General features: G+C 39.9%; 1 protein-coding gene across 1 annotated transcript in view; it reads right to left on the reverse strand.

Annotated features, from left to right (window-relative positions):
- Window positions 1–23,161, reverse strand: part of RAB11FIP2 (RAB11 family interacting protein 2) — a 33,237-nt gene extending 10,076 nt beyond the window's left edge. The window contains exons 1-3 of the mRNA XM_051800397.1: window positions 22,637–23,161; window positions 11,264–11,706; window positions 10,114–10,576 (exon numbers count right to left, since the gene is read on the reverse strand). Of these exons, the coding sequence (XP_051656357.1) occupies window positions 10,114–10,576; window positions 11,264–11,706; window positions 22,637–22,989 (1,259 nt within the window). The 5' untranslated portion in view covers window positions 22,990–23,161. The remainder of the gene's footprint in view (window positions 1–10,113; window positions 10,577–11,263; window positions 11,707–22,636) is intronic.
- Window positions 23,162–24,937: the final 1,776 nt, after the last annotated feature.

A 24,937-nucleotide genomic window follows, 5' to 3' on the forward strand; every position in this document is an offset into this window, starting at 1 on the left:
TAACATTGTGGACATCACAACTGCAGTTACAAGAGAGCACATCTGCGTATTTTACATGAAGAAATTTGAATACGCTTGCAAAAAATGAAAAACTATTAAAATATTCCCCAATAAAACCCCCAAACCCCATGAATACTCTTACTCATATTTTAAAGAGATATGTGGAAAATATAACGCTTCTCAAGGAAGAAACAGGTGCTGAGATTGCACAGAACATTTTTTTAAATCAAAGTGTCTGTTCAGTAAGGTGGGAGCTTGTTGGCCTCGCTGAGCCCTGTGGGGTTTCCTGCCAGTGCTCCCTGCCTGAGGTGAGTGTGAGCAGATGCAGACTCCCACCACTGCACCCATATTTCACTGTCCCCTCAAAAGAAATCACTGCAAAATTACGAATGCATTTAAGTTGGGGGAGTTGTCTGCTTGGTGCACTGAAATTAATGAGAGCGTTTATTTTTTAATTTCAATTTCATCATAATAATACACCCCTGAAGTTACCATTCTCACTCGATTACTGGCAATAATTACAGAAAACATGCCTCTAGGACTACAGCCCACATGCTGTACAACCATCACAAGCCTCCTTCAAGCATCCATTATCTTAACTTCCCAAGAGCATTCTGAAATCACTGATCTAAGCAACTATGAAGAACATCAGTTTTCCCTGTGTTACAGTCCTAGTTCATAGTGATAGTACCAGTTATAGTCCCATTCCTCTTTTTTCCCCCACGGGTTGATAAACTGGTGGGGAACCTCTGCTATGGAAGAAGTTCATATGTTCACAGCTTGGGAAAAAGTATCTTTTTGTTTTTGGGGTTCTTCTGAGTGCAGCTTACTGTGAACGGGGATTGTAAAAATCTAGCATTGCAGGATTCCGTCATTATTTTTTCTCAATTATGCCCAAACTAAATTTGCTCAGTTTACAAGTAAAATAATGTTTCTTTCCCAAGAAACAGCCTTTCTGCCAACTCACTCTGAGAACTGCAGTCAGCCTGGCTTTCCCTGGCTCATCCCCTGTAACCCTGTGTGTAACTCCAGGTGTTGGCACACCCAACACCTCCTCCCTGGACATACCTGCTAACCCACACACACTGACTGAACTACTCCTCTTCCAGCTCCCTGAATAGAGATCATCCACCTTCTTGCTCCTGTAGCCTCAAGGAATCAAGTAATTTTCCACCCTTCCACCTGCCCAGACACAGCACTGAACTCCCCCTCTCCCCCCGGGGAGTCTCATGTGCCTCAAGGTGATGGCCCAGGCCCCTGAACCATTTTTAACACAATAAACTTTCATACACCTGGATCACCCTCGAGACAACCAGAAACTACTAAAAGGGATGTAAATCCCACGGGCACAGATTAAACATCAGCTCCAGTGGGATCATGGAAGTGACAGTAACCAAGCAAGACACCCAACTTCTACACCAGCCTTACCCCACTACAGGTAGAACAGACTTCTCCAGTCTAGCACAGCAATTAGTCCCATCTCACTCATCTGGGAAATCCATTAATTTCCTTAGCAGTTATTTTATAACACATATTTTTACCAGATTAAATCATATCCATTATTTTATTGCTTTGGATATAACTTTTTCTTTACATTTTTTCCCCGAATAGTAAAGTTTGTTTGAATTTCTAGGGTTTTATTAGTTTGGATGTCAATTTTAGCCCATCTGAGATGAGAATCCTTTCCTATCACCATGTTCCTGAGGGGTGAAAGCAATGAGAAATAAAAATAGTATAAGCTAATAATGGAGACAGACATAGTGCAGTGCTGATTCTGTAGAGTGTTTTGGATTACTCTTTCATAACCATAGCAAGCATATTGTTTTATACTTTATTGCTGTTTTCCCTATTTAAATACATTTCATTAGAATTACATGAAACTTTACCTTTTTTTTTAATAACACCTATTTTTACTGGTAGTTAAATACTCACACTGCCTGTTGATAATTTACAGTTTGTATAGAAACTGCAACTCAGTGGAGTTGAGTTTGGGATGTATCACAAGTTCAGGTTTATGAGTGCAGCTTGTAATTTTGTCTTTTGAAGTTTAATGGTAGTTAAAAATTCAAACATTAGGTCTAGTGGCTGCTTAAATATTTAGCTTCTGAATGCCTAGAGATTAAAACAATCTTTATGAAATCTTTCCTATAACTGAATCAAACATTTTAGTGCCTGAACCATTTACTCTGACAACATAATGAATGGGAATCAGACTCCTAAATTATGCTCCATGGAAAGTGTATTTTCTTAAGGAGCAAAAGCTTTTTACTTATCTTTTTCTATTCCTATTAGTTATGTGATCGTTGCACTGTATACTATTAGAAATTAAAATTAGGATATTTACATTAATCATCACTATTCAAAGTATTGAAATCTATGTTAATACTCTGTAAAATACCCATAATAAGCCCAGGTTTCAGGTTTTTTCCTTTAATATGGAATGTCTGCACACAGGTAATTAACAAAGCTCTACCATATTCATTTTCCATTAGAGTTGAAATATGTTCCTATTCCTACTTCTTGGTCTTTGGACTGATTCTTAACTACAGTGCCTATGTATTTTTCTTTGGATTCTCACAACATATATCAAACCCTTAAATTATTAGGATGGCATTTAAGTTATTACCAATGCACTAAAAAAAAAAAACAAACCAAAAGAAACGAATAAAATCAGCTACAGTTAATGAAATTCAGAAACTTAGCCTTCCACAGAATATTGTTGGCCTGCTGTGCCTGGCACTGCAGACCTCACTTTATATTCTGAGATGGAATGACTGTCATGTCTGGCAGCCAAGTAAGTACAGAATAAGCATATTACCACTTATTTTGCAATTAGATTCTGGGGAACATCACTTCACAGACTGCACTCCATAAATTGTTCTGCTGTCAAGCCACGTTCCATGGCCTTTTGGAGCTTGTGTCCAGAGGAACACAAGAAGAGTATCAGGTTTTGTTGCTGTCACTCTGTTTTCTTAATATTCCTATAAAGCCTGATGCCAAGAGTGAAGAAAACAGACCGAAAAACCTGAACTCTGCTTACTTTTCTTGCAAATCATTTGTTTTCAAGCTACATATTCTTTCCATAGACTCCTTTGGAAACGGTCTGTTCAGGAGCACACTGCTGCCCTTCAAAGGGGGCAGAAGGTTCCACGAGATGAAGGAGTTCCATGAGATAAAGAAGTCCCACGAGACGAAGCTCCAGTCTCAGAACACAACGCTCCATCCTGGCCCTGAACAACACACCCTTCAGGGGAGCAGCCTCTTCTCTTGGGGCTCACGTGTATTTCAAATTTACAGCAGCAAAAACACAATGCAGCTACACAGAAGCACAAAAACTTTCAGTTAAATCAACTCGAAGAATTTAACAGAATTTTGCCTTTGTTCTGAAAACACACATGGACTGGGATCCACAACAGGCTGGTGACCAAATCTGAGTTGTCTGGCACTGCTGCCTGCATGAGCCCTACCAGAATGCTGGACTTCTCCTGCCAAAAAACAAGTAGTATTTTAAAACAATAACACTTGCACACTGCTGGACACATTACTAGTGCAAATTCATTTGTTATTCAGGACTCACAAGACATTCTAAAATTAAAAGTGATCTCATAAAGTGTACTCAGCTGACTTATAATTACAGTTTCAGGAAACAAGCAACAACAGTTTTACATTAAAAGTTATTATTTTTAAATACATAAAAATTCTTTCTTTTACGAAGCAGTTGTGCTATGGTTAAAAAAGCTAATGAAATTTTATTCTCTAGAGACCACTAAAGAACTGTCATACTAAAAGTTGTGCCAGCATCTTCACTAGAAGACACTATTATTGGAGATCTGTAAGTCAACAAAAAGAAAAAAAAAACAAAAACAAAAAACCAAACAACCCTAAAGTAAAATTTTATACTGAAACTTCCAGAACCATTTTTAAATTATTAAAAAAATAGAACTAATTTTTAGCTCTTATAATGAAACAGAAAAAAGAATTGCCCATCATCTCTACACTTATTAATAAACTGAGTATAACTATTAGATTATTCTTTTGTAAAATAAGATAGAACAGGCCATGCATTTTCCCTTGGGAAAGATAATGTGGCTCATGTGTGCTCTCAAAAAAGATTTCATATGCCTTAATGTGCACCAACAGACAGTGAAAGCTTGAAAAAATCTCTTCATGCAGCCAGCAGGATGAACTTTCCTAGGAGTATTCCCAAAACAGTCAACTAATTAGGAGTGATTTCTGATGAAGACTCTGAAAAGTCAAGATTAATACTAAGTATTTCTACAATATCTCTGCAAGAATTGATTGCTCCAACTCCCCTTAGTAATGCCCCAAATGCTGTGCCCATTGCTTTGTAGGAGCTCTGCAAAAGATTTCATTATTCTCTCATCACATGCAGTGATCTTTCTAAACCAGATGGTAACAGACCTGGCAGGACAGACCAAGAATCCCTGCATGGCTTCTGCTTGCTTTGTAATATCCCTTTACCTCTCATGCACCAGCAAGGTATTTCTTTTGTTGAAATAATACTCTACTGACAGCTTTACCATGCTGAATTAACAAATATTAACAGTCTACAGTACAGTTAAAGCACTGGCATAGTCCATCAATATTTTACCTTGACTAGAGATCAGACTGACTAAAGTCTAGTCTAACTTCCACAGAGAACTGAAAAAAATATACTCATTTCAAGAAAAGCAATGCAGAAGTGCATTGCTCTTAAAATAAGACATGCTACCACTGACAGAGGAAACAAAATTCTAAAAATAGCATAATTCACCTGATGTCGTTTTTTGACCAACAGAGACATAAATATGCCAAAATGTCAGAACAGACTTTATTACTCCAGCAAGCACAGTAATAAACTCGTGAGAGAAGAACATTTCCCAAAAAGGCATGTGAAAATTAGAAATAGTGAACTGTACTGTACACTGGATGATCTATTTGGCAAATAAATATACAACCATTACAACCCTGTGCTCTGATCAGGCAACTTTTGGGGGTCATTCCAATGGAGCTGTGGCCAGTAACTACATAGGATTGAACCCATTTAACAGTCAGTTCTCCTTGATGATGTTGGAGTTATTGCACTAATAACTGACCTTCAGCGTGGTTTAAGGGAACAGGTTTTACTTTACAGTTGAGTAGGGACAGGCACCTGCTAATTCAGCTCAAGCAGTGACCCAGGCAGGGGAACACCATGGTTTGGCAAAGCTTCTGTGGCTGGCTGACCATCACACACACAAAATGTGAATGTCTGTGGAAATGGAGCAGACACCAGCTGTTCTTTAAACTCAACAGGATACAAACACACTGCTCTTACCAAGAGCCTCGTGTTTTCATGGCACCTCATTTGTTTTTTAACCAGCCTAATAATGAACTTGTCCCAGTGCAGCGACATTGCTGATTTCAAATATTCCTCCATGAGGAAGAATGAAACTGTTTGGCACAGGTGCCCCTGGAGAGGCAGGCAGCTCCAACAGCCACATGTGAGGAGAGCACAAGGCTGAAGAAAATAACCACATTCACAAATGACAAAGCAGAAACAGTTTAAGGGTTGGGTTGCTGGTTTTTTTCTTTTTGAGCTGCAAATTTTAAAAAACACTCAAGCAGTAAGAGAACACAGAAAAAAATATTAAGTAGTATTTTTATAATTTATGCTCCAATTGACCAGGGACTGTTATAAATATGAGCATGGTTCATAATTGTTACAGTGAATCCCAGCAAGACACAGGTTTCTTTCTCCTCCACAATCCCATCTTCCACACTGGTTAGAATGTAACATCCTACTGTCAGAACTTGAGATAAACTGCAATTTGTACGTAGGCACAAGCTTTATCTTCTTTTCTCTGAAGTTTAACAGAAGTCATATTTTAGAAGGGGTTTTTTAATGCTTCTCCCTATATGTGCATACATATATATGTATATACAGACACACACTTACCTTGTTTGTATATGTGTATGTATTTTATATACATAATTATGTATAACATTATATACAATGTTTAGTAGAAAGCTCCCAAACACCTATCAATCCAGTTTCCCAGATCTGCAATTGGATCAGACGAGTAACAACCTGTCAGCTTTAAATATTGGTCTGTTTGTCTCCCTGTGTCCAGTGCCTACGATCTCATTAATTACCTAAACTCTCTTTCTGTAGGTCTTGTTAATTACCCGTCTCCTGTCTCAGAGGACCTTGTTAATAACTTGTACAATCTCTCTAAAAAGGTCCTAATAACACATTAAAATTAAAGATGCTTTTCTTTTAGCACTTGTCAAGTGGTGTAAATTGAGAAATTTGCACATCAGTTTATTAGCCTGTAGTGTGGTGTCATGTATTTTCCTAAACAAAAACAATTTCAGAAAAATGATGCACCAGGTTTGGTTATGGCACAAAACAACCTTCAGTTTCTTTAACTGTGTTCAATACAAAATCCACGTGGCTTCTGACTGCAAATTAACCTCTTGAGAGCCATGACAATAGCAGTGATTGTAAGAACAAATTCAATTTAAGGCAATATTAGGTCAAAGTTTCAAAGCAGTGGATTAAGAAGTAGGAAGACAAAGCTGTCCTTGGTAAATGCTGGCCTGAAGAACACTGGACATATTGTTTGCTTAAAAATTCTTCACTGGTTGTATGATATAAAACCTCTGGAACCAACAGATTTTGTAATATTTGCTAAAATAGCATTTTTTGTTTCACTATGAGACTCCTGCATTTTTAAATTGTCAGGAAGTCAGCTCATAAATATCTGTATTACGCCTACACCCAACAATATAACCCCTCAATCTTAACACTTATGTAATACTGCAATACAATATCTATAAAAATGTTAAAAAATACTAATTTATCCACTCAGCATTTCCAGGGGGTAACAAAATATCATCCCCATTTTACAGATCTAGGTGATTTTGCCAAAGCCAAAGAAAAAGCCTTTGCCAGGTCAGAGATTAATAGAAATCAGAGGTCCATATTTTGTGATTTCCTGATAACTAGTATTATATACAAACCAAGCAGGTTTTCTTTTGCTTTTCCAAAATACTTCTTAAACCTCCTTGAAAGAAAAATAATAAATAATAGTAACAAAAATAAATAATGATTTTCAAATAATCCTGAGACACTTGCTTTTAGAAAAAAATAAATCCCGTAACTGTTGCTGAACCACTTCTACATTTTCTGTATCATCAGCTGAGAAACACGTGGCAGATTTACTAATGAAAAGAATGAAGATTAGTACATCAGAGTAATTAGTGACAGAGCATGCATACACTCAGCTAGAAGGAAGGATGGGCTGGGTGAAGGGCTATTCAGCAGCTCTGTCTGCAGCTCACCCGCCCAGCACTGATGTTCTCCACAATTTACTGCTCAGTAACTTACCAACCACAGTTCATTAGGATGGACTTGGTAATTAGGACCCGACCCAGAGCCCCCCAAAGTCACTGCAGAGCCTCCCACCAAGTTCCCAGGCACAGCCCCATCACTGCTGAGAGGTCACACCCACACCACACACAGGGAGGAGTTGGTTTGGGTCAAGGGGTTTTCTTTGGAGGAAGAGTTGTTGTGGTTTGTTTGTTGTTGTTTTTTTTTTTTCCTTCCACTTTGCTTTATCTCCAGCCTGGTCCCCCAGACTGACTGTCCTTCTGTGGTTACAGTGTGCTCCTGGGACCCACCTTCCAGCTGAATTTCGTCAGACAGGAGCCCAGCTCACAGCCCCAGGACTGTTCCATCCCTCACACCAAGGCTGAGCTAACTGGGTTAATTGGGAGATCCAAGTGCCGAGCAAACACCTCCCCACAGCAGAACACTCATCTGGGACACACCTTAATAACAACACACTGCCTGATTTGCTTGCAGAAATGGGATCCATCCAAAAGAGCTTAATAGCATGTTGAGTAAATAAAAACCAACTCAGGGTCTAAATTCCCTGTCCATGCTTTCTGCATACTGAATTCATTACCCAGCCTCATGTATTTTGTGCCCACAGATTCATGCAATTCTTTCTTACAGTATTACTAGTTCAAAAAAATTAAAAATGGGACTCTCTTCGACAAATCCTCCACAGATAAAAGGTAAACTCAAACTGTAAACTTATTAAATATGCACATTTTGTATTAGTTTCTACTTCAAAAGAAAATAATTGTACAAGATACATTTGAAAGAAAGTAAACTAAGTCTAAAAGGTTTGCACAGAACATAATAATGGAACACATAAAAATCAAGAGCTTCTAACTCAAATTATTGCACACTAGATACTATTCCATAATAGCTGCCTTGTAGAAAAGGTCAAAACGTTTATTTTTTTCTTTTTGAAAATAAAATAATATCTATTTGTTTTATCAAAAGTTTATGTTTACATAAAAGTCAAGAACTGGTAAAAGAGACTCTCATATAAAGAGGGAAACAAATGACTAGAGTCCTTCTGAATGGGCACTGTGATGAGCTTTTCAATTACAAAATAAAGAAAAAGAAGTCCATCATGATTACCATTAAAGATTTATATTTATCAAGATTTGCTGCATTCAAGAACTTCAAAAGATTTCACTGCTTATATCTAGCATCTGCCTGAATACAGTGTTTCATTTTAAAAAAATTAAATGCTATGTAGTTTTAATTGTTATTTAAATTATTTCTCTTTAAAGCAGCTTATTTAAACGGAAGTTTAACTTCTGACAAACCAAGCTACAACCTAACCTTCCTCTAATCCAGAGAAAGCCTTTATTAAATAACTAATATTCCAGGACTGCCTGTAAACATGTTATTGCAGACACTAGGAACTGACCTGACTCACAGAAGACACTAAGAAGATAATTCATTGAAGTCTGTGTGAGCTTCTAACAACTGAATCTTTTCTACAGCAGTTCCAGTTCAGTCCATTTATCTAATTCACATCCACCATTAGTTTTGTTAAGAAAATTATTCTAAGGTTAAATCAGGAGTGCATGCATTCTAACTATGAATAAAACTGAGTTCAGATACAATAAGATCACCCTGTTCTAAAATCTTAAAGAACAAGATAACAAGAAACAAGTTCTTATTTCTTTTTAAGAAACTACTCCCATGTCATTAATTAAGGAATTAATACACAGGAGAAGGAAAATTTGTTAGAACACATTTTCCATTTAAAACAGTGATTTATTTTCCAATCTTAAGATTACAGTTTGGAGCATTTTAATTTTAAATGCATTTTCTACCAAATTTAAGTCCTTAAATAGAAATTAATCATTACCTTGAAAAAACAAGGACATTAATATACAATATACCATTAAAAAAATGCAAATGAATAAAAGTTAATTATTTAACTTCTTAAACATTTATCTATTGGGAACAGTATATGGACAGAGAGACAGAGAGTGTATCTTCCTCACTAGTAAACAAAGGCCAAAAAGAAATCTAACTGTGGGTTACACTTTTTTTTTTCTTAAGGACAACAAGTAAAGTGTTGATAGACAAACAAAGATTAAAGTGGATTATTTAAATCAAACTTTCTTATCAGCCCTGGGGACTTAATTCATTCTGCTCAACCCCTGAACTGCTGCCTTGTGCAAGGATTTCCATCCACAGAAAGCCAAAGGAATTCAAGAGAGGTGGGTGGCCATGTGGATGTCCCCAGTTAGAAATAAAATGGTATTTAATTCTTGTACTCTAACATATAGAACCTAAATACTCTTTTTTCCCCTCACACAGTGACATCCACAGGACTTGTTTTCACTACTCACATTTTCTTTGCTCTTTTATTTATTTCATTTTATTCTTCCCTTAGATTTGAAATTTTTCCCTCTAAAAGCCTGACTTTGGGCAATGCAATAATTAGCAGTAAGTGTTCAGTGAAAGCAGAAGACTTTCAGGAAGAATCCATTCTGAAGCACAAACAAGGTCTTCCACAGATGCAAGTACCCAAGAACATTCACAGTACATATAAAATAAATAGTAATAAAACCAGTAATAAATAGTAATAAAAAGTCACTTCAAAATGAAGAAAATTATATAAAAAGTTTATAACTTTTACTCAGAAACAGACAAGCAATGATATAAAGGCATATGAAGCGGAAAGATGGTGTTCCTCAACACTTCACATTTTCATTTATATCACATGTTGAAGATATCAGACTGAAGCCTACCTTGAAGATGGCAACATGCTTGTGGGCTTGAAGTTCGTCACAAAGGGATTAGTTGGCTCATAATCAAAACTCTCCTGATGAGCTTCCCCGACCACCCCGGGCGATTTCAGGTCAGTGGAACTGTCTGATCCCCCATTGCTGAGTTTATCTGACCTCTTGCCATCTTTTTTTCCAGTCACTCTTTCAAAAAGACTAACTTTCTCCTTTTTCTCTTTCTTCAGTTCTCTCCTGATTTCCCCGGGTTTGGAGAACAGACTTATGTTCTGATCCCACGTTGCTGGGCTCTCTTCAAACGGGTTCTTCTGTCTTGGCAGTGTGGCAAATTTTTGGGGTAACGAAGCACTCACATTGGTAAATGGGTCATTTTGTGCTTCAAGTGCAGCTTCATCAACCGTGCTGTCAAGCTGGTTCATTTTAGAAGTATCAACACTTAATGTCCTTCTGTGTGGAGATTTTAGACTCCCTGTAAACAATCTGTCATTAGTATATTATCAATAGACACAGTACCACAGTTTATGACATGCAGAAAACCCAGTTTAGCTCAGATCTAGGACCTCTGCAAGGGAGTGTCAGTTCAAAATTCTGATGAGTAACTAAGCTATTTAAAAAAAAAATAAATTAACAGCTTGACTTTGTGGTTCAGAAATGTTTATAGATAGACACTACAGGAAATTTTTGTTTCCTGTGTGAAAACTAAGTTCTACAGAGAGACAGCTATGACTAGTGAGCCATTCCAGAAAGAGATAGTAGTCTGTTGCTGCATAATAACTTTGAACACAGCAAGGTACTTTCAGTTCTTTGTATAAATCACATTTAAAAATTGGTGATAGTTTTCAACTTTTTATTTAAACTTTTTTCTCACAAGGTGTTATTTTGCCTACATTCCCAGAATGCAATGCTTCACTACAATATACTCTCAAATGAGAACATAAGAAAAGCTAAATTATCATATATTTTCACAAAATAAGTAATTTCTTATGCTCAGAAGTAGGAATGATGAGCTACCACCAACTAAAGGAAGTAAAAAAAAACTAGGTCAGCAATATTTATTTACTTTTTGGCCTTGTATTGCTTCATGAACTGAAGAAACAGATTTTGAATGCCCTAATAGCAGGGAACTGTGTTTGTAGTGGCCATGAGTTTTACTCACCCCCTTCATCCACGGAGCCAAAGGACTCCAGCTGGCGCCTGAAGAGGTGGGAGTAGCCAACGGTGCCGGATTTCACCCTCTCGGAGGAGACGTGCGGGCCCGTCAGATCCGACATCGAGTGAGCTGAGGACAACCTCTGAGGTCCCAAAAGGAAAGGTTTTTTTGGTTTGGATTTCATCTGTACTTCCCCACTACACAGCTCTATGTTTGCATCAGGTATGTGAGTACTTGGGATGATTGCAGAGGATGTGTCCGAAAACGTCCCATCGTTTTTCCGACCCTTCATTTTGTCTTTTAGTTTAGCAAAAGGGGATTTGGTTTTGTCCTTCATTGACAAATCAAACATACTTGCTGTCATGTTATTCCTCATAAACTGAATATTGACCTTTATTTCTCCTCTGTCTTTAGTTCTCTTCCCTTGTCTGGACTCTAGAGGAAACCACCTTAAAGGAGAAAAAGAGCAAATTCAGTTGTGTTTTCTGGAGGTTACTCATTAAACTCTGGTTAGTGGGTTAATGCATCGGGTCAGTATAATCTGAAAGATGAAAACCCAAATCCTGTATCAAAGATTCAATTATTCCTGTACTGAAAAACTTCTTTGTTTATATTCGTTTTTGCAACAGAAAATAACTAAGCAAGTAGGGAGCTCTTCACAGTGTTCACCTGCTTTGAAAACCAACAGCAACCCTGGAAGCTTACTAAACTTCATCAAAGCTAATGGGCTCACATCTGCTTGTGAAGGAGAATTTGTACCTCATGTGAATGATAAATACAGCTACATTTTATTTTGCTATTTTAAAGAACACTTGATAGCTTTCAAGTGCTCTATATTTATCAGTGATGTGTATTAATGTACATTAATATAACGTATATTAATGTGGCAACTCCCTCATCTGGTAACCTTTTCTCCTTTGGTTTTGCTCAGGTTTACACACTAGCAAACATTTTCCCCTCTACTCCTTCCTTCTGACCGCTGGTTAACATTTATGTCAACTGCATGAGCAAAGAGATGTCTGAGACCTCTGAACAGCCAACTACCATTTCAGTTCTGCAACTGCATCCCCAGGGATGCTGACAGCAACTCCAGGAGCATGAGGTGCAGAGCTGTGAGCACAGAGGTGCATCTACAGCCATCCTCTCCTTTGCAGGTCACCAGCAGGATTAACTTCAGAAATATTTCCACAGGCTTTGGAACTGTGATGTAAATCCCCACTCCTTGAAAAGAGATCAAAGGTGTGATCATCTGCTTCAAAAAGCCAAGTGTGCTTCCTTGCCAGGTCCAACTAAAGCTTTATCATTATCCAAGTGTCTTATTCATCCCCTATTGTGCTCCATTGTCCCATGGAAGCATCTGCAGAATTTTGGCTCAGTCTTCCCTCCACAGCTTCACCCAAATGAATGACCCAGATGATCCCTTCTCCACAACCATCACCAACAGCCCTTCCCTATTTCAAAAGGGGCACGAGGGCACATTTCAGATCCAGCAGCTCCAAAGGAATGCTCTAAACCCACTGCCAGCAGAATTGTATGCACACAGATTAACAGAGCAGCTCATCACCATGAGGAAGTAACTCCTGAATTGGAGACCAAGAAATTAAATTGCCTATCGGCACAGATGCAAAACTGATTGCACAGTTATTCATACATTATTCAGTCCTGTCAAATATAGAAAACAAGGTCAGGAAAGGAGAAAAATAACCCTCCATTTCCTTTCAGATTTCATAAATATTTTTAAAGGTGACAGCTGAAACCAAATTTTCAGGCAGAGATACTGTTATTTGAGTTGAGAAAATACTTCTAAAAATGACACACTAAAGAAATAACATGAGGATAGAGAGTATTAAGCCTTTTTTTGTTGCTTTGTGATGTCCACAAGATTTTATGTTTCATACTGAACCAGAATAATTAAGATATATCAGACCTCCTCTGTCCTGGCACTGAACAACATGAATCCAGACCAGTAGACCCAGAAGTTCAAACCAGTAGGAGGATAATTAAACCTTTAGGAAGAAAGTTTTTCTTCTGTTGTGAGGTAACTTCATTTATGTATTTTAAATGAAATGCAAAACCTGAAATATGTGTCTGAAGAAGATGGATCGTTTTTCCTTTTAGTTAATAACGTTTCACTTCTTTGGTAACTGATTCCAGAAACACTCTAAGTCATCTATAGACTCATTACAGAAAACACACACACCAGAACCACAAGGAAGTTTTTTGTGCTATATAATACTGCAAAAATGGGAAGACAAGACAGCCTACTTTCTTTAAAACTCTCCTTTAAAAGAAAATCTGTTCACATTTTTTCTTAAAAAAATATGAAAAAATACACAGCCATAATGGGCAAGCCCTTGCTCAGAGAGATCCTGTCTGTGCAGAGAAAAGCTCAAACCCAAAATCACCCTGTAACTGAGAAAGTGCTCCCATGATTCCTTAGACAGACATTAAATATACACATAACTACAAATAAGGCTCATGAGTATTTCAAGAGACTTAATAGGCAGAGAGGACCTCACTTTTTGACATTTAAATGTAATGGCTCGGCCTACACTGTAACACAACATTCCCTTATTCCCTCTTCCCCTCTCCTCACGGGTCTTAAACATTAATACTGTACCTCTGATCAGACTGCTGAATTTTCCTATGTTCCTACTTAGGAACTACCAAAGCTTGAAACTGGTGTATGACACTTGTTAACTTGTTTTAGAACAATATCAAGACACAAATTCTTAAGTTTTTGCTGTGTGGAAGAAAGTATCTTATTTTAAAAATTAATTTAACTCAATTATTGGCATTCTTATCATCAATCACCAAACACTCTGTGCCACTGCCAGTACTCACCTGCTAACAGCAATACCTCCACTTAATATTTTGAAATTCACCACTTCTTCACCACTAAAAATAAGTTGGGAAAACAAAGGAACTCCCCTTACCCAGGGAAGACACCAGAAGAGCACACGGGACTGAGCCTCCTCGTACCTGCTGGGACCAGGTTCAACACTGCTGCTGACTCCAACAGAATTCAGTCACAAACTCTGTTACTCCAGCAAAATTCCTCTGGACTTCAGTGGAATTTCTATTTGAATAACGATTGCTGGATCAGATCATTGTATAAAAGACAGATATTTAATTTTCATAGGCATTTCAAGGAGGTTTCTTTGTTACCTTGGAGAGTTTATCTTGTTTTAGTTATAATGAAGGTCCCATATGCTTCAGCTCATAACAAGACAATACGAGAAGCAGACTTGAATCATGATTTCCCTCAAATTCAAAGGCAACTAATTACTTTTTTAAACAGATGAGAACAAATGCAGGCAACGCATTTGTGTGGAGCTGCACGTGAACGAGCAACTGAGCCTGTAAATGTTTCTTATTAGAATCTGTTTTGACAACACATGGGTGTGAGCAACAAACAGAAAAGGCAGCACTGTGTGTAACAGAAAAAAAGAGCTGGAAAATGAAGTCCGCTGCTTGCAGATAACAACATTTGGGTCCTAAAATACCAAATTCCACTATACCACTGCCAATTTAAGAAATTGTAATGTATTATAAAAGCCAATAAAACTTGCTATTTTGGTTTTGTTTACAGTACTTTTAGCCACAGTAAATGCTCCATTTGTCAGGCTGCCACGAGCTGATTCTATAGAAAGTCTGTACAAAGTAGGAAAATAGCCAATAACACACATGAACAAAACAGGGTGGCTTTTATGAGAGCAGATGCCCTTTTATTTAATAACCAAATATTACATCCAGTCTTGCAGACAGTCTTTATTTAAACAGACCTTGTACAAAGTCTGGCAAATTTTCCCAACTTCAAAGGAAGCCCTATTGCCTTCTGAATCACATTCATACTTCTTGCTCTCACCTTCCAATGTTCTGTAGGGCAACGTCCTCCATACAACCCCTAATTTCGGATTTTTCCCTATGGCTTCCATCAGAACAACCCTTGCTGCTTTCTCTCATCTGTTTTTGAGTGTGCTGATGGGCTTTGCCTGCCTTGCACGGGGTTCTGATCATTTTTACTTTTACATAATTGCCACTCTGTATGCTGACAATTTTTGAACATGCAAAGAGATGATCAACATTCAAGGCTGAATAGGAAAAATCCTGCTGACCAGGCAGTCCTGAAAAGCTAAACTTTTAACTGAAGAAACATGGCTACTTTCTAATCATGATAAAACCCCCTGGGTTTGGCCATATCTACAATCAGGGGTAGAAAAAGCAAACTCCCTTTTTTTCTAGCAAAGACAATAACCACCTTCTGCATACCATAAAGTAAATTGTGCAGTATTAGCAGCAATGAACCCTTTACCTTACTAAAGACAGGCAGGAAGAGTGAAGGAGAAAACTGAAATAAGCTACTATAAATGAGCAAGTTACAAAATTCTGGCCTGCCTATTCCATTTAAATAGCTAGTGATCTACAAATGTACTGACATTTCCAACACATTTTCTTCAACTGGTTTTTTGCCTCCCCCTTTTTAAATTTAATTTGTCCCCCAAATCTGCCATGGAATTTGACAGTTCCAAGTCACATCCCTCTCTTTCCTTTGAAGAAGTATCACTCAGCCTATTCTGCTCACCATGTAACAGGGACCAGCACTGGCTGACTGTGGGTAAGAAAAACAGTAACAGCATGGGTAAGAAAAACCACTACATAATTTCAATTACATTTTAATTATATAGTTTAACTGCCTCCAAAATCACTGAGTAACTTGTCTACCCATTCCAACAGGAATCATAAGTCTTCCAGCCAGAAAATTCAACCTGTGCATGACAGATGATCTCCTGACTCCGTCTTCTTGCCAGTGCCAAAGCTGGAAAGTATTGAAGGAATTTTCTCACTCATTTCCCTGCTTCTCAAATACACTGCTCTGCCTTCACTCTACTCAATAATTATCTATTGAGCTGATGTAGTTTTGTTTTGCTGGAAGCATTAGTTTGCACCCAAAGAATTTTTCAAAGTCTGTATTTTAATTCACAAATTACTGAAGGAGTATTTCAAAAAGCCCCATAATCGTCACAGCATCTGCAAGGCTTCTAACCTTGATTTTACACGTAGAAATCAGCATCCTGACCTAAACACCCTTCATCTGCTACACAGGAACGAGGGGTATTTTCTATAGCAGCAAATACTTCTAAACCTATAAAAGATCATCAGAATGCCAGTGGCAGAACATGTCCATTACTGTCACAGGCAAGAAGTACTTCTCCATCTAAGATGACTACTACCAACCCAGACACACTGAAGAAACTTGCTTCAGAAAACTCCACTAACACAAATGTCCACAGCTAATTGATAAAAAAAACAGCACCCACAGCCCACAACTGACATTTTCATTAGCAGCATATGCACTTTGAAAAATGCAGAAGTATGTTTTGTGATAAATCATTCTGATACCACACTGAGAGACAGCCCCAAAAGTCAGCAAGTAGGAAAATTAAGGCAAGGGGCTGAGCACAGACATTGTGCATGAGGGGAAATTAGGAAGAAAACAGATTATTTATTAAAATAAGTGATGACACTCACAAAGATGAATACTATTACTTTCTGGAAGCCAAGTGAAACGACATATTCAAAGTAAGAGTTTAAAATAAATATTACAGAGTGACATTGTAACACCACAAAACATATGGGAACTGACAGACATCACAACACCCTCACTATGGAGTCAGCCAACATCGACTGCAATCACAGTAATGAAAGTGGTCTTAGTTTACTTCTGATTTTGGCTAAAGGCTACATGCAAATATTTTTATTTTAGAAACAAAATAACTGCAGGTATGAGAGTTAAGGCCAGTTATTTCAGTGTGTGCGTGCACAGACAATGGGGAAGCATTTCAATCCAGATGGCACTTAGACTCTGACTCAGAACTATGACTTACTCAGAGGATGTGCATGCATTTGTTGTCAAAATGTAAATGCTGGGAATATTACCAGATAATTGGAAAATATCACTATAATTCCATAAAGCTACAACTGGGCAGAAGTTTATTTTCTCCCATAACCATTTTCTCTTCTGTTCCTCACTACTAACCTTCCTTCATTTTTTTTACATTTACTGACTGGTGCCACAAAACTACTCATATGGAATCTCCAGGCTCCTCTTTATTTCTGTGCCTTTAACAAATTTCTCAGTCACTACTTTTCCCATTTTTGACTCGAGTGGAACAAGATTCTTCTCTTGCTTCAATGACAACATTTTGACATTTTCTGTTACAGGTTGCTAATTCCACTGCTACTGAGATTTATCACTTAAAATGCATTTTTCTGGTTTTACCTAAATTTAAGACTAAAAATTAGTACATAATAGTATGCTATATTTTGTAGAAATATTATTAACATACTAACAATTTACCAGTTGTTTGCTTGTTCATAATTCAAGTTGTATTTGAAGCCACCTACTCCAGTGCCTCCTCCTGCCTGTGCTGCTACAGGTGAGAGAGAGGACAGAGAAGAGGCAGTTGAAGATGGAACCTGTTCATATCCAAGCAGGAGGCTGCCAGGAAAGAATTCACATCAATCTGGAGGAAGACACACAATGTGCACATCTTCCAGGAAGCTCAGCAGCACTGGGGCAGTGACTGTGGTCAGTCATTAGTTCTTTCTATTTGCTTGCTGAGAAGCTGGTTCTGACTATTTTTTATGATCAATGTAAGTAGAGAAGTCTCTTAGATGAGGCCAAGATTCCTTCACTGTGCTCAAATAAGCATTGTTTTTAACAAGAGTGCTGCAATTTGTGAGTGTGTGTGTAGGGGGGTGTTGTTGAGGTATTACAGACGCCGGGGAGAAGAGGAATTAAATCACAAATAAAGATGTCTCCTCCGACATTTCCATAAGAAATAGTAACTCTGCATCTCCTGCCTCCTCAAATTTATAACATTCCAGACAAGAGCTGCATCTTAAATCAGCTGAACATACAATAAAATTAGCTGTCCAGGAAAGCTAATAAAGGAATGGACAATAAACAGAGTGGAATTAGTAACAAGGATGAAGCAAAAGCTGATGAAATAAGTAACATCATGGTGAAAGCTAACAGAAATTTGTTCTTCTCTTGCTGTGTTCTTTTAGCCCACAGGTGAAAAAAACCTAAGCACAGCCATTATGAAAAACAACTGGAAAATACTTCAATAAATTAAGACATGTCAGTAAATGAGTATTTTTTTATTCCACGGTAATTCAAAAATTTGTTTTGATGCTGTGCAGTCAGATTATCAGCAGCATTAAGGCAACCATGAATTATAACTGAACTGAAATTACTACAAAAAAGCACACATGCTTTAAAACAGCACATTTGTTGCTCATAATTTACATTTCAAATGCAAGAGTAGAAGAGGTATATTTATTTTGCAAGAGCAGACCACAAAACCTGTCATGTATTTCTCAGGATGAATTAAAAAACTCACACGACGCCACTGCAAGAAATAAAAGTCATGTCAGAAATGTAACATTCGGAAACTTATGCTAAATATGCTTCCAGTCAAGCAGTATCTCCCAAGCTTTCTGAACTGCTGACAAACCTCACTAAAATCTCTCCACATCTGCAGCCTAGTTTTCAGCTCTGAGAAAAGAGCAGAAGTGGGAAGTCCCTGTCCATTTCCAATTACAACCTCACAACCTTGCACAGGGTGATGGGCATCTCTGCACTGAGAGGGCAAGAACACGACCTGGGATCCTGCAGATGCTTTGGATGAAGTCCCTGGAACAGACCTGGTCAGGGACCATCTGAGCCGCAGCTGGATCTCACTGTTCCAGGAATACTTATTTTTAATACTTCCCAAAATCACCAGTTTCAGCAGGAAAAGGACACTGCACCACTGCACTGTGGTGCACACAAAACTTTCACTAGGAGTTGTAGTAAATAGAGGGCTTTGTTTCATTAGCTCTTGAGCCAGAGCAAGTTTATTAGAACACAAGATGTGCAAATCCTATCATGAGGCCTCTGCCTGAAAACTTTAATGCAGCGAGTATGTTTCTTAAGATGTGACGAATAGCAAAAAAAAGTTATACAGGCAAAAAAAAGGATTATTTTTCCCTAACATAATGTTCCCGAATCCGCAGTGACTTTTGAAATTTATTTCTTCCAAATTATAAAATATTAAATCAAAAAAATATACAAAAAGCCAAATGTCACACACTCCATGGTCTTCCTAGGAATTCGAAATCAGCTGGTAGCCTTCACTTCTCATACCTCCTTACTAAAAAAGCACTAGGGAATTGCTGACAGGGTTCAGCATTGTGCAGAATATTAAATATCTTTTTTGCAATACCCTGGTGACTCTTGAGTCTGTCTCCTACAGCACCATATGTACAGCTGTGTTGGAAAGAGGAAGCTATTAAATATATTAAAAAGTAGAAATATTACCAATAGACACTTCATCAAATAACTGGATCTCATTCATCCCCAAACAAAGCAAGAAATGTTAAGGTTACATCAACATAAGAAAATAACTCTGGATTTAATAACAGCACAAGCCTGTTGAACATATTTGAAAGTAAAAACATTGCTTAATAAAACAGATTAGTGTTTCTGAAACAATGAATATAGCTTTCAACCCTCAGAAAACTTTGGTAACAAAGGCTCTGGACTTGGTTGGGAAAGGCACTGGGTGTCTCAGTTCCCACACCACAGTCACAGCTAGAAGGCCTTCAGGTCCAAATATATTACCCTCAGTTTACTGCCAACACAGGACTAGAAATATTTTGTATCAAAAAGGATTTAATAAAAGGAAAACAAAAAAAGAGTGCTTTGTTTGAGATCACATTTGCAAATATATTCTTGTAAGTTTGCCCTCCTGCACACACGTCCCAACCCTGCACCCACATGTCCAAGTAATGCTTAGAGGGGACAGCAACAGCACGAGCACACAGCCGTGAAAACTTCCAAAGCATCCACGCACTTCAGGGCTCAGAGTTATTTTTATTTTCAAAAGTGAGTTTCAGAAAGGACATTCTTGAGGTTTCTAAGCACCTAAAGACACCAACGGGAGAACTGGACTTTCAGTGGCTCATAAGAATTTAAATCGGCACTAAGCGAGTACGCGCTGCCAAAAACCCCACCAGCCACACTTTTACACTTACATAAGACTTTTACAAGTACGGCTGTTCGGCTCTAGAAGCCTAACACACATCAACTTTTAATAAGATTTGCAATCTTAAATGCCCAAGGAACTCCTGAAGAAAGGACTCAGGCTGTTTGTAAAAATCCCCCCCCCCGGCCCCACATTGCACAGCCCAGCTCGAGGAACGTGAGGTGTCCCGGGGATCCCAGCAGTGCTCTGGGAGAACTGCTGCACCTTCCCATAGCAGGAGTTCCTCTCTCACACTTAGAGAAAGGAATGAAAAAATAAAGAACACCTAGGAAGCCCTGCATAACTTCATATATGAGTAGTGCAGAGATCTGAGTGTTTTGTTTAACTATCACAAGGACTATGTTAATGATCCCACTCAAAAATTTCTGGAATAATTTTGTAAGTCTCCAATACTATTTTTGCCAAAATTGGTGCAAGAGCCTATGGTTCTTTTTCTAGGTTTTGTTACTCACAGTAACACACGAATAATTACATATTTCCCTCCAATTTCTGAATATATATTTCTACCTATATTTATAGCCTTTACATTTAGTAGCATTCCTTCCTCATTCATTCCCCTTTTTTTCTGTAGAGCATTTAGGTGTTGCAACTAAGGCAGTCACCTACTGACTTGCAAGATAATTACAACTAATGACTAAAGAATTTTTAAGATGCATGTCTGAAGAGCACTGAAACTTCTTGAATCAAGTATAAACAGAAATTAAGACCCCAAGGCTACAGACATTACCACGTATTGCATCAAGATAACTGGTTTGTCCCTAAAGTGATAAGCAATTAAAAAGCATAATACTCCAGACAATGAAGTCACAAGATATTCAGCACGAGCCTCTTCTTTCCTATTATATGGTTTGTTAACATCCTGTTTTGGTAAATATGTAGTTTACAAATGCAAACAAACACCAGGGCAAAGACAGCTTTGACTTGTCTTTGGTGCTCCTTCAGCCTCAGCCACTGCACAGAAGCAGGACCAGGGTTTGAGGTGGTCTCTGCAGAAACAGTTGTCTGATGAACAAGACCTGGCTGGTGTTGCTGCATGGATTTCCACCTTTCCATCCTCCTGTAAGTTCACACCCCAGCACAGTCAGTGACAGACAAGTGATGCCAATCTTTTAGTCACTTTGATGCCAAGCCCAGCACCTCACCGTAGACCCACCACCATTATGAATACCAGGCTTTAACAGCTGAGATTTTTCTACAGAGCCTTTCTGTTCTACTGAAGATACACTGGAGGAGGAAAACCATCTGGAGCAGGAAGTTCTGAACCCCTGCAGAAAGATCTGTCAGTGTTCATACACCGCTGCCTACACAGACCTCACCTGGAGGTCTCCACGTGTTCCTAGACAACTTCTGTGGGACAAGCACAAGTAGAACAAACCCAAACCGTGCAGTCCCAGCCACGCCTGCAGGACACTCATACCTACAGTTTATTCCCGTAGACTTTGGAGGATAAATTACACAGGTACCAGACATCTTTGTCCTTACTAGGAATTATAACAACTTTCCTATTTAGTTGAAAACCCCAGAGAATTAGATAAGTTTACAGTTCAGCTTAACTGCTATGATGCTTTTTTTTAAATTTTTTTTTTTTTTTGCATTCCAGTGCCTGAATTTGCTGGCAAACAGCAACTTCATTTGACAAAGGCTTATGTAGGTACTGATGGAAGCTACCACAACAGCTGACATTTCTCTTCACTCTTCTCTGTTGAGGCCTGCTGTACAGTGCAGCCTGCACGATCACGGCCTAAGATTAATCAGGATCAGCAAAGCACTGTGCTGTTGTGGTAAGCCTTCATTAAGTCACAGTTCATTGACCACTAAAACATAAATATAAAATATTTATAAAGACGCTTGGTTGCAGCAACTGAAAGCAAACAATTTTAAAGAGAACAACACAAGGCTTTGAGGACATCTGAGCCTCATGCATGGCCCAGACTGAGGTAGGAGCTGAATGGGGATATGGCCCTGTGCAGAATAAAGAAAAATCCTTAGAAAAACAGGCTGTGATGAGTTCACGTTACACACAAGAATTTGTCAAAAAAGTTAATGTTATTGACACTCCCTCCCTGTACAGGGTAACCACTGTGATTACAGTAAACTTCTCTGGAAGAGGTCAGGCCATAATGACATAACTGTGGACGTTAAGGAGTTTGACCACAACATTTCACAGAGAACTGTTCTGATTTAATTTCAAAGTACGTTGAGGGTCAGGTTATTTCCCACCCTCCCCAAGTGCAACCGTACAAGGCATACAAATTACAATGAAAGAAAGCCAACCATCACTTACTCTGTTTTCCGCCTTTGCTTGTCTTCAAATATATCATTCAGGCTTATGGCCACCTGTCCCAAAAACCTGTCCAGCCCCACCAGCGACCTGTGCATGACGATCAGGTACAGGATGTATTTTTCTGGATTCTCCTGCATGAGCAATCCAGGGAGCTCGAAGGAGGCCTCTTCCTTCCAGACGGGGTCCAGGGTCTTCTCTGCCACCGAGGTGGAGTACTTCTCCTTGCCCAGCTGGATGATGGTGTAGGCATCGTTGCTGCCATTTTTACCTTTTGGCTTCAGACCTTTGGCTTGAAGGACCGTAACTTGCACGTGAGTTGGGAACCACTTCTGGGCTTGCTCCGCCAGCATCATCGCTGAAGATCGCAGCAGCAGCAACAAGCAGAGCCCGCCAGCCCTCGAGCGGCCGCCTAGGGGCACTTACGGCGGGGACACCTGTCAGGGGCTCTGCCGGCCTCCCCTAGCGCTGCTGGCCGCGGCTGTCCCTGCCCAGCCCGCGGGTGCCCCCCTTGCCCCGCAGCCCCCCCCGCGGCTCCATGGCCGGGGTTCCCCCGCAGCCGCTCCGGGCCCGCCCGCGGCCTCGCCCTGCCCGCCTCTGCCGCTGCCGCCGGCCCGGCCCGGCCCCCCAGGGCATCCCCCGGGCGCGGCCGCTCCGCCGCGGGGCCGGCGGCCGCTGTCCCTGCCCGTCGCGGCTCGGGGCCGGCGGGGGGCTCGGGGCCAGGCTGCCCTCCCTCCCGTCCGTCCCTCTGTCCCTCCGTCCGTCCGTCCGTCCGTCCGTCCGCGCTCAGCCGCTCGCCGCGCTGCCCCCCCGCCGCCGCCCGGCCTGCCGGGCCGGCTCCGCCGCTTCCGCCTTCCCCATGCTGCGGGCGGCGGTCAGAGGGCAGAGGGCAGGGTTCGCCCCCTCCTCCGCTCCCCTCCCTCCTGCCCCTCCCCGCCGCGCCCCGGGCACCGGGCACCGAGCACCGGGCCCCGAGCACCGGGCACCGAGCACCGCCCGCGGGCAGGGCCGGGCCGGGCCGGGCTCCCCCGGCCGGAGGCAGCGCTGGGCTCCGGGGCCCCTCCCGGCTCACAGCCCCGGCCCGGTAATTAATGCATCGCTATTTCTGTTTCTGGAGCGGGCAGAGAGCCCTGCAGGAGGGGAGGGAGCCTGAATGAAGACATCTAGTTTTGTTATTATTTAATAGCAGCGGCTCGGGGGCGGCCACGGCCCGGGGGTTTTGGTGAGCCCATCCTGCTGCCAGCCGCTCCGGGGTGTCTGCATTTTCCATCCCGTCCACCCACCCTGCCAATTCTGATGGATTTCAACGAGAAAGTGAAAATAATAAAATACGAAAATATATTAATGAAGATTAATATAAAATACAATAATATATTAATGAAGATTAATATAAAATACAATAATAAAAGATAAAAAATGCAATAATAAAATATTAAAAATACAGCAATAAAAGGTAAAAAAAATACAATAAAAGATGTTTTGAGAACACATAATTTTGTTGATGGAGAGGATGGAGACTTGTGTGTTTACATGCACACCTGAAAGTGGAGTCACTGGTATTAACTTTGTTTCTACAAAAAAAAAAAAAAAAAATAAAAAAGGAGAGCATTAGGGTTGCAAGGCTGTGTGTCCCACCCCTGCAAACCATAACAAGCAGGGAAACCAGCAGCCAAGTCAGATAATACTTCATCTGCCACCCCTCACTCATGAGTCCCCAATCCACAGCTCACAGGTTAGCGAGCAACGAAAAGCTTGGGAGACCACCTTGTACTGCTGAGACCTACAGGAAATTAAAAAGTTAAAGCTGAAGGCCATTAGAGAAAGTAAAGTATGATGCTGCCCACGATTCTTAATACTGAGCGAGTTATTGTGCAGGGTCAGAACAGGCAGGGGATCACCAGTCAACACACAGTCATCAGCCTGGGTCCCAGCTCACGTTACCTCTGTGCACAGTTTCAATAACAGCTTCATGGGCCCTTGGATTTTGGCTGGGAATGACAGCTGTGCACGCTGGGACACCTGAGACAGTGCTGGCAATTTTTTTCCGTGTTGTATGTGATTTTTGTTGATATTGGAAAATAGATGGTCCAGTTGGAAATAGTAACTTCAGAACATGTCTTGGGACTATTTAGACAAAAACATGTAAATGGGTTATCTGGGGTAGTAATTTCTGAAAGAGTTATAAATGCTATGGTTATCTGCCTTGGTTTGTAATGCTAATGGCCAATTAGGGCAGCACAGCAGTTCCCTGGGATAAATCACCATCCTCCTCACCTGAAAATCCCTTCCCCTACTCTACAGCTG

The sequence above is a fragment of the Manacus candei genome, unplaced genomic scaffold, assembly GCF_025592945.1.
Source record: "Manacus candei isolate 608988 ecotype Guabito, Panama unplaced genomic scaffold, ASM2559294v1 h1tg000050l, whole genome shotgun sequence".
NCBI lineage: Eukaryota > Metazoa > Chordata > Aves > Passeriformes > Pipridae > Manacus > Manacus candei.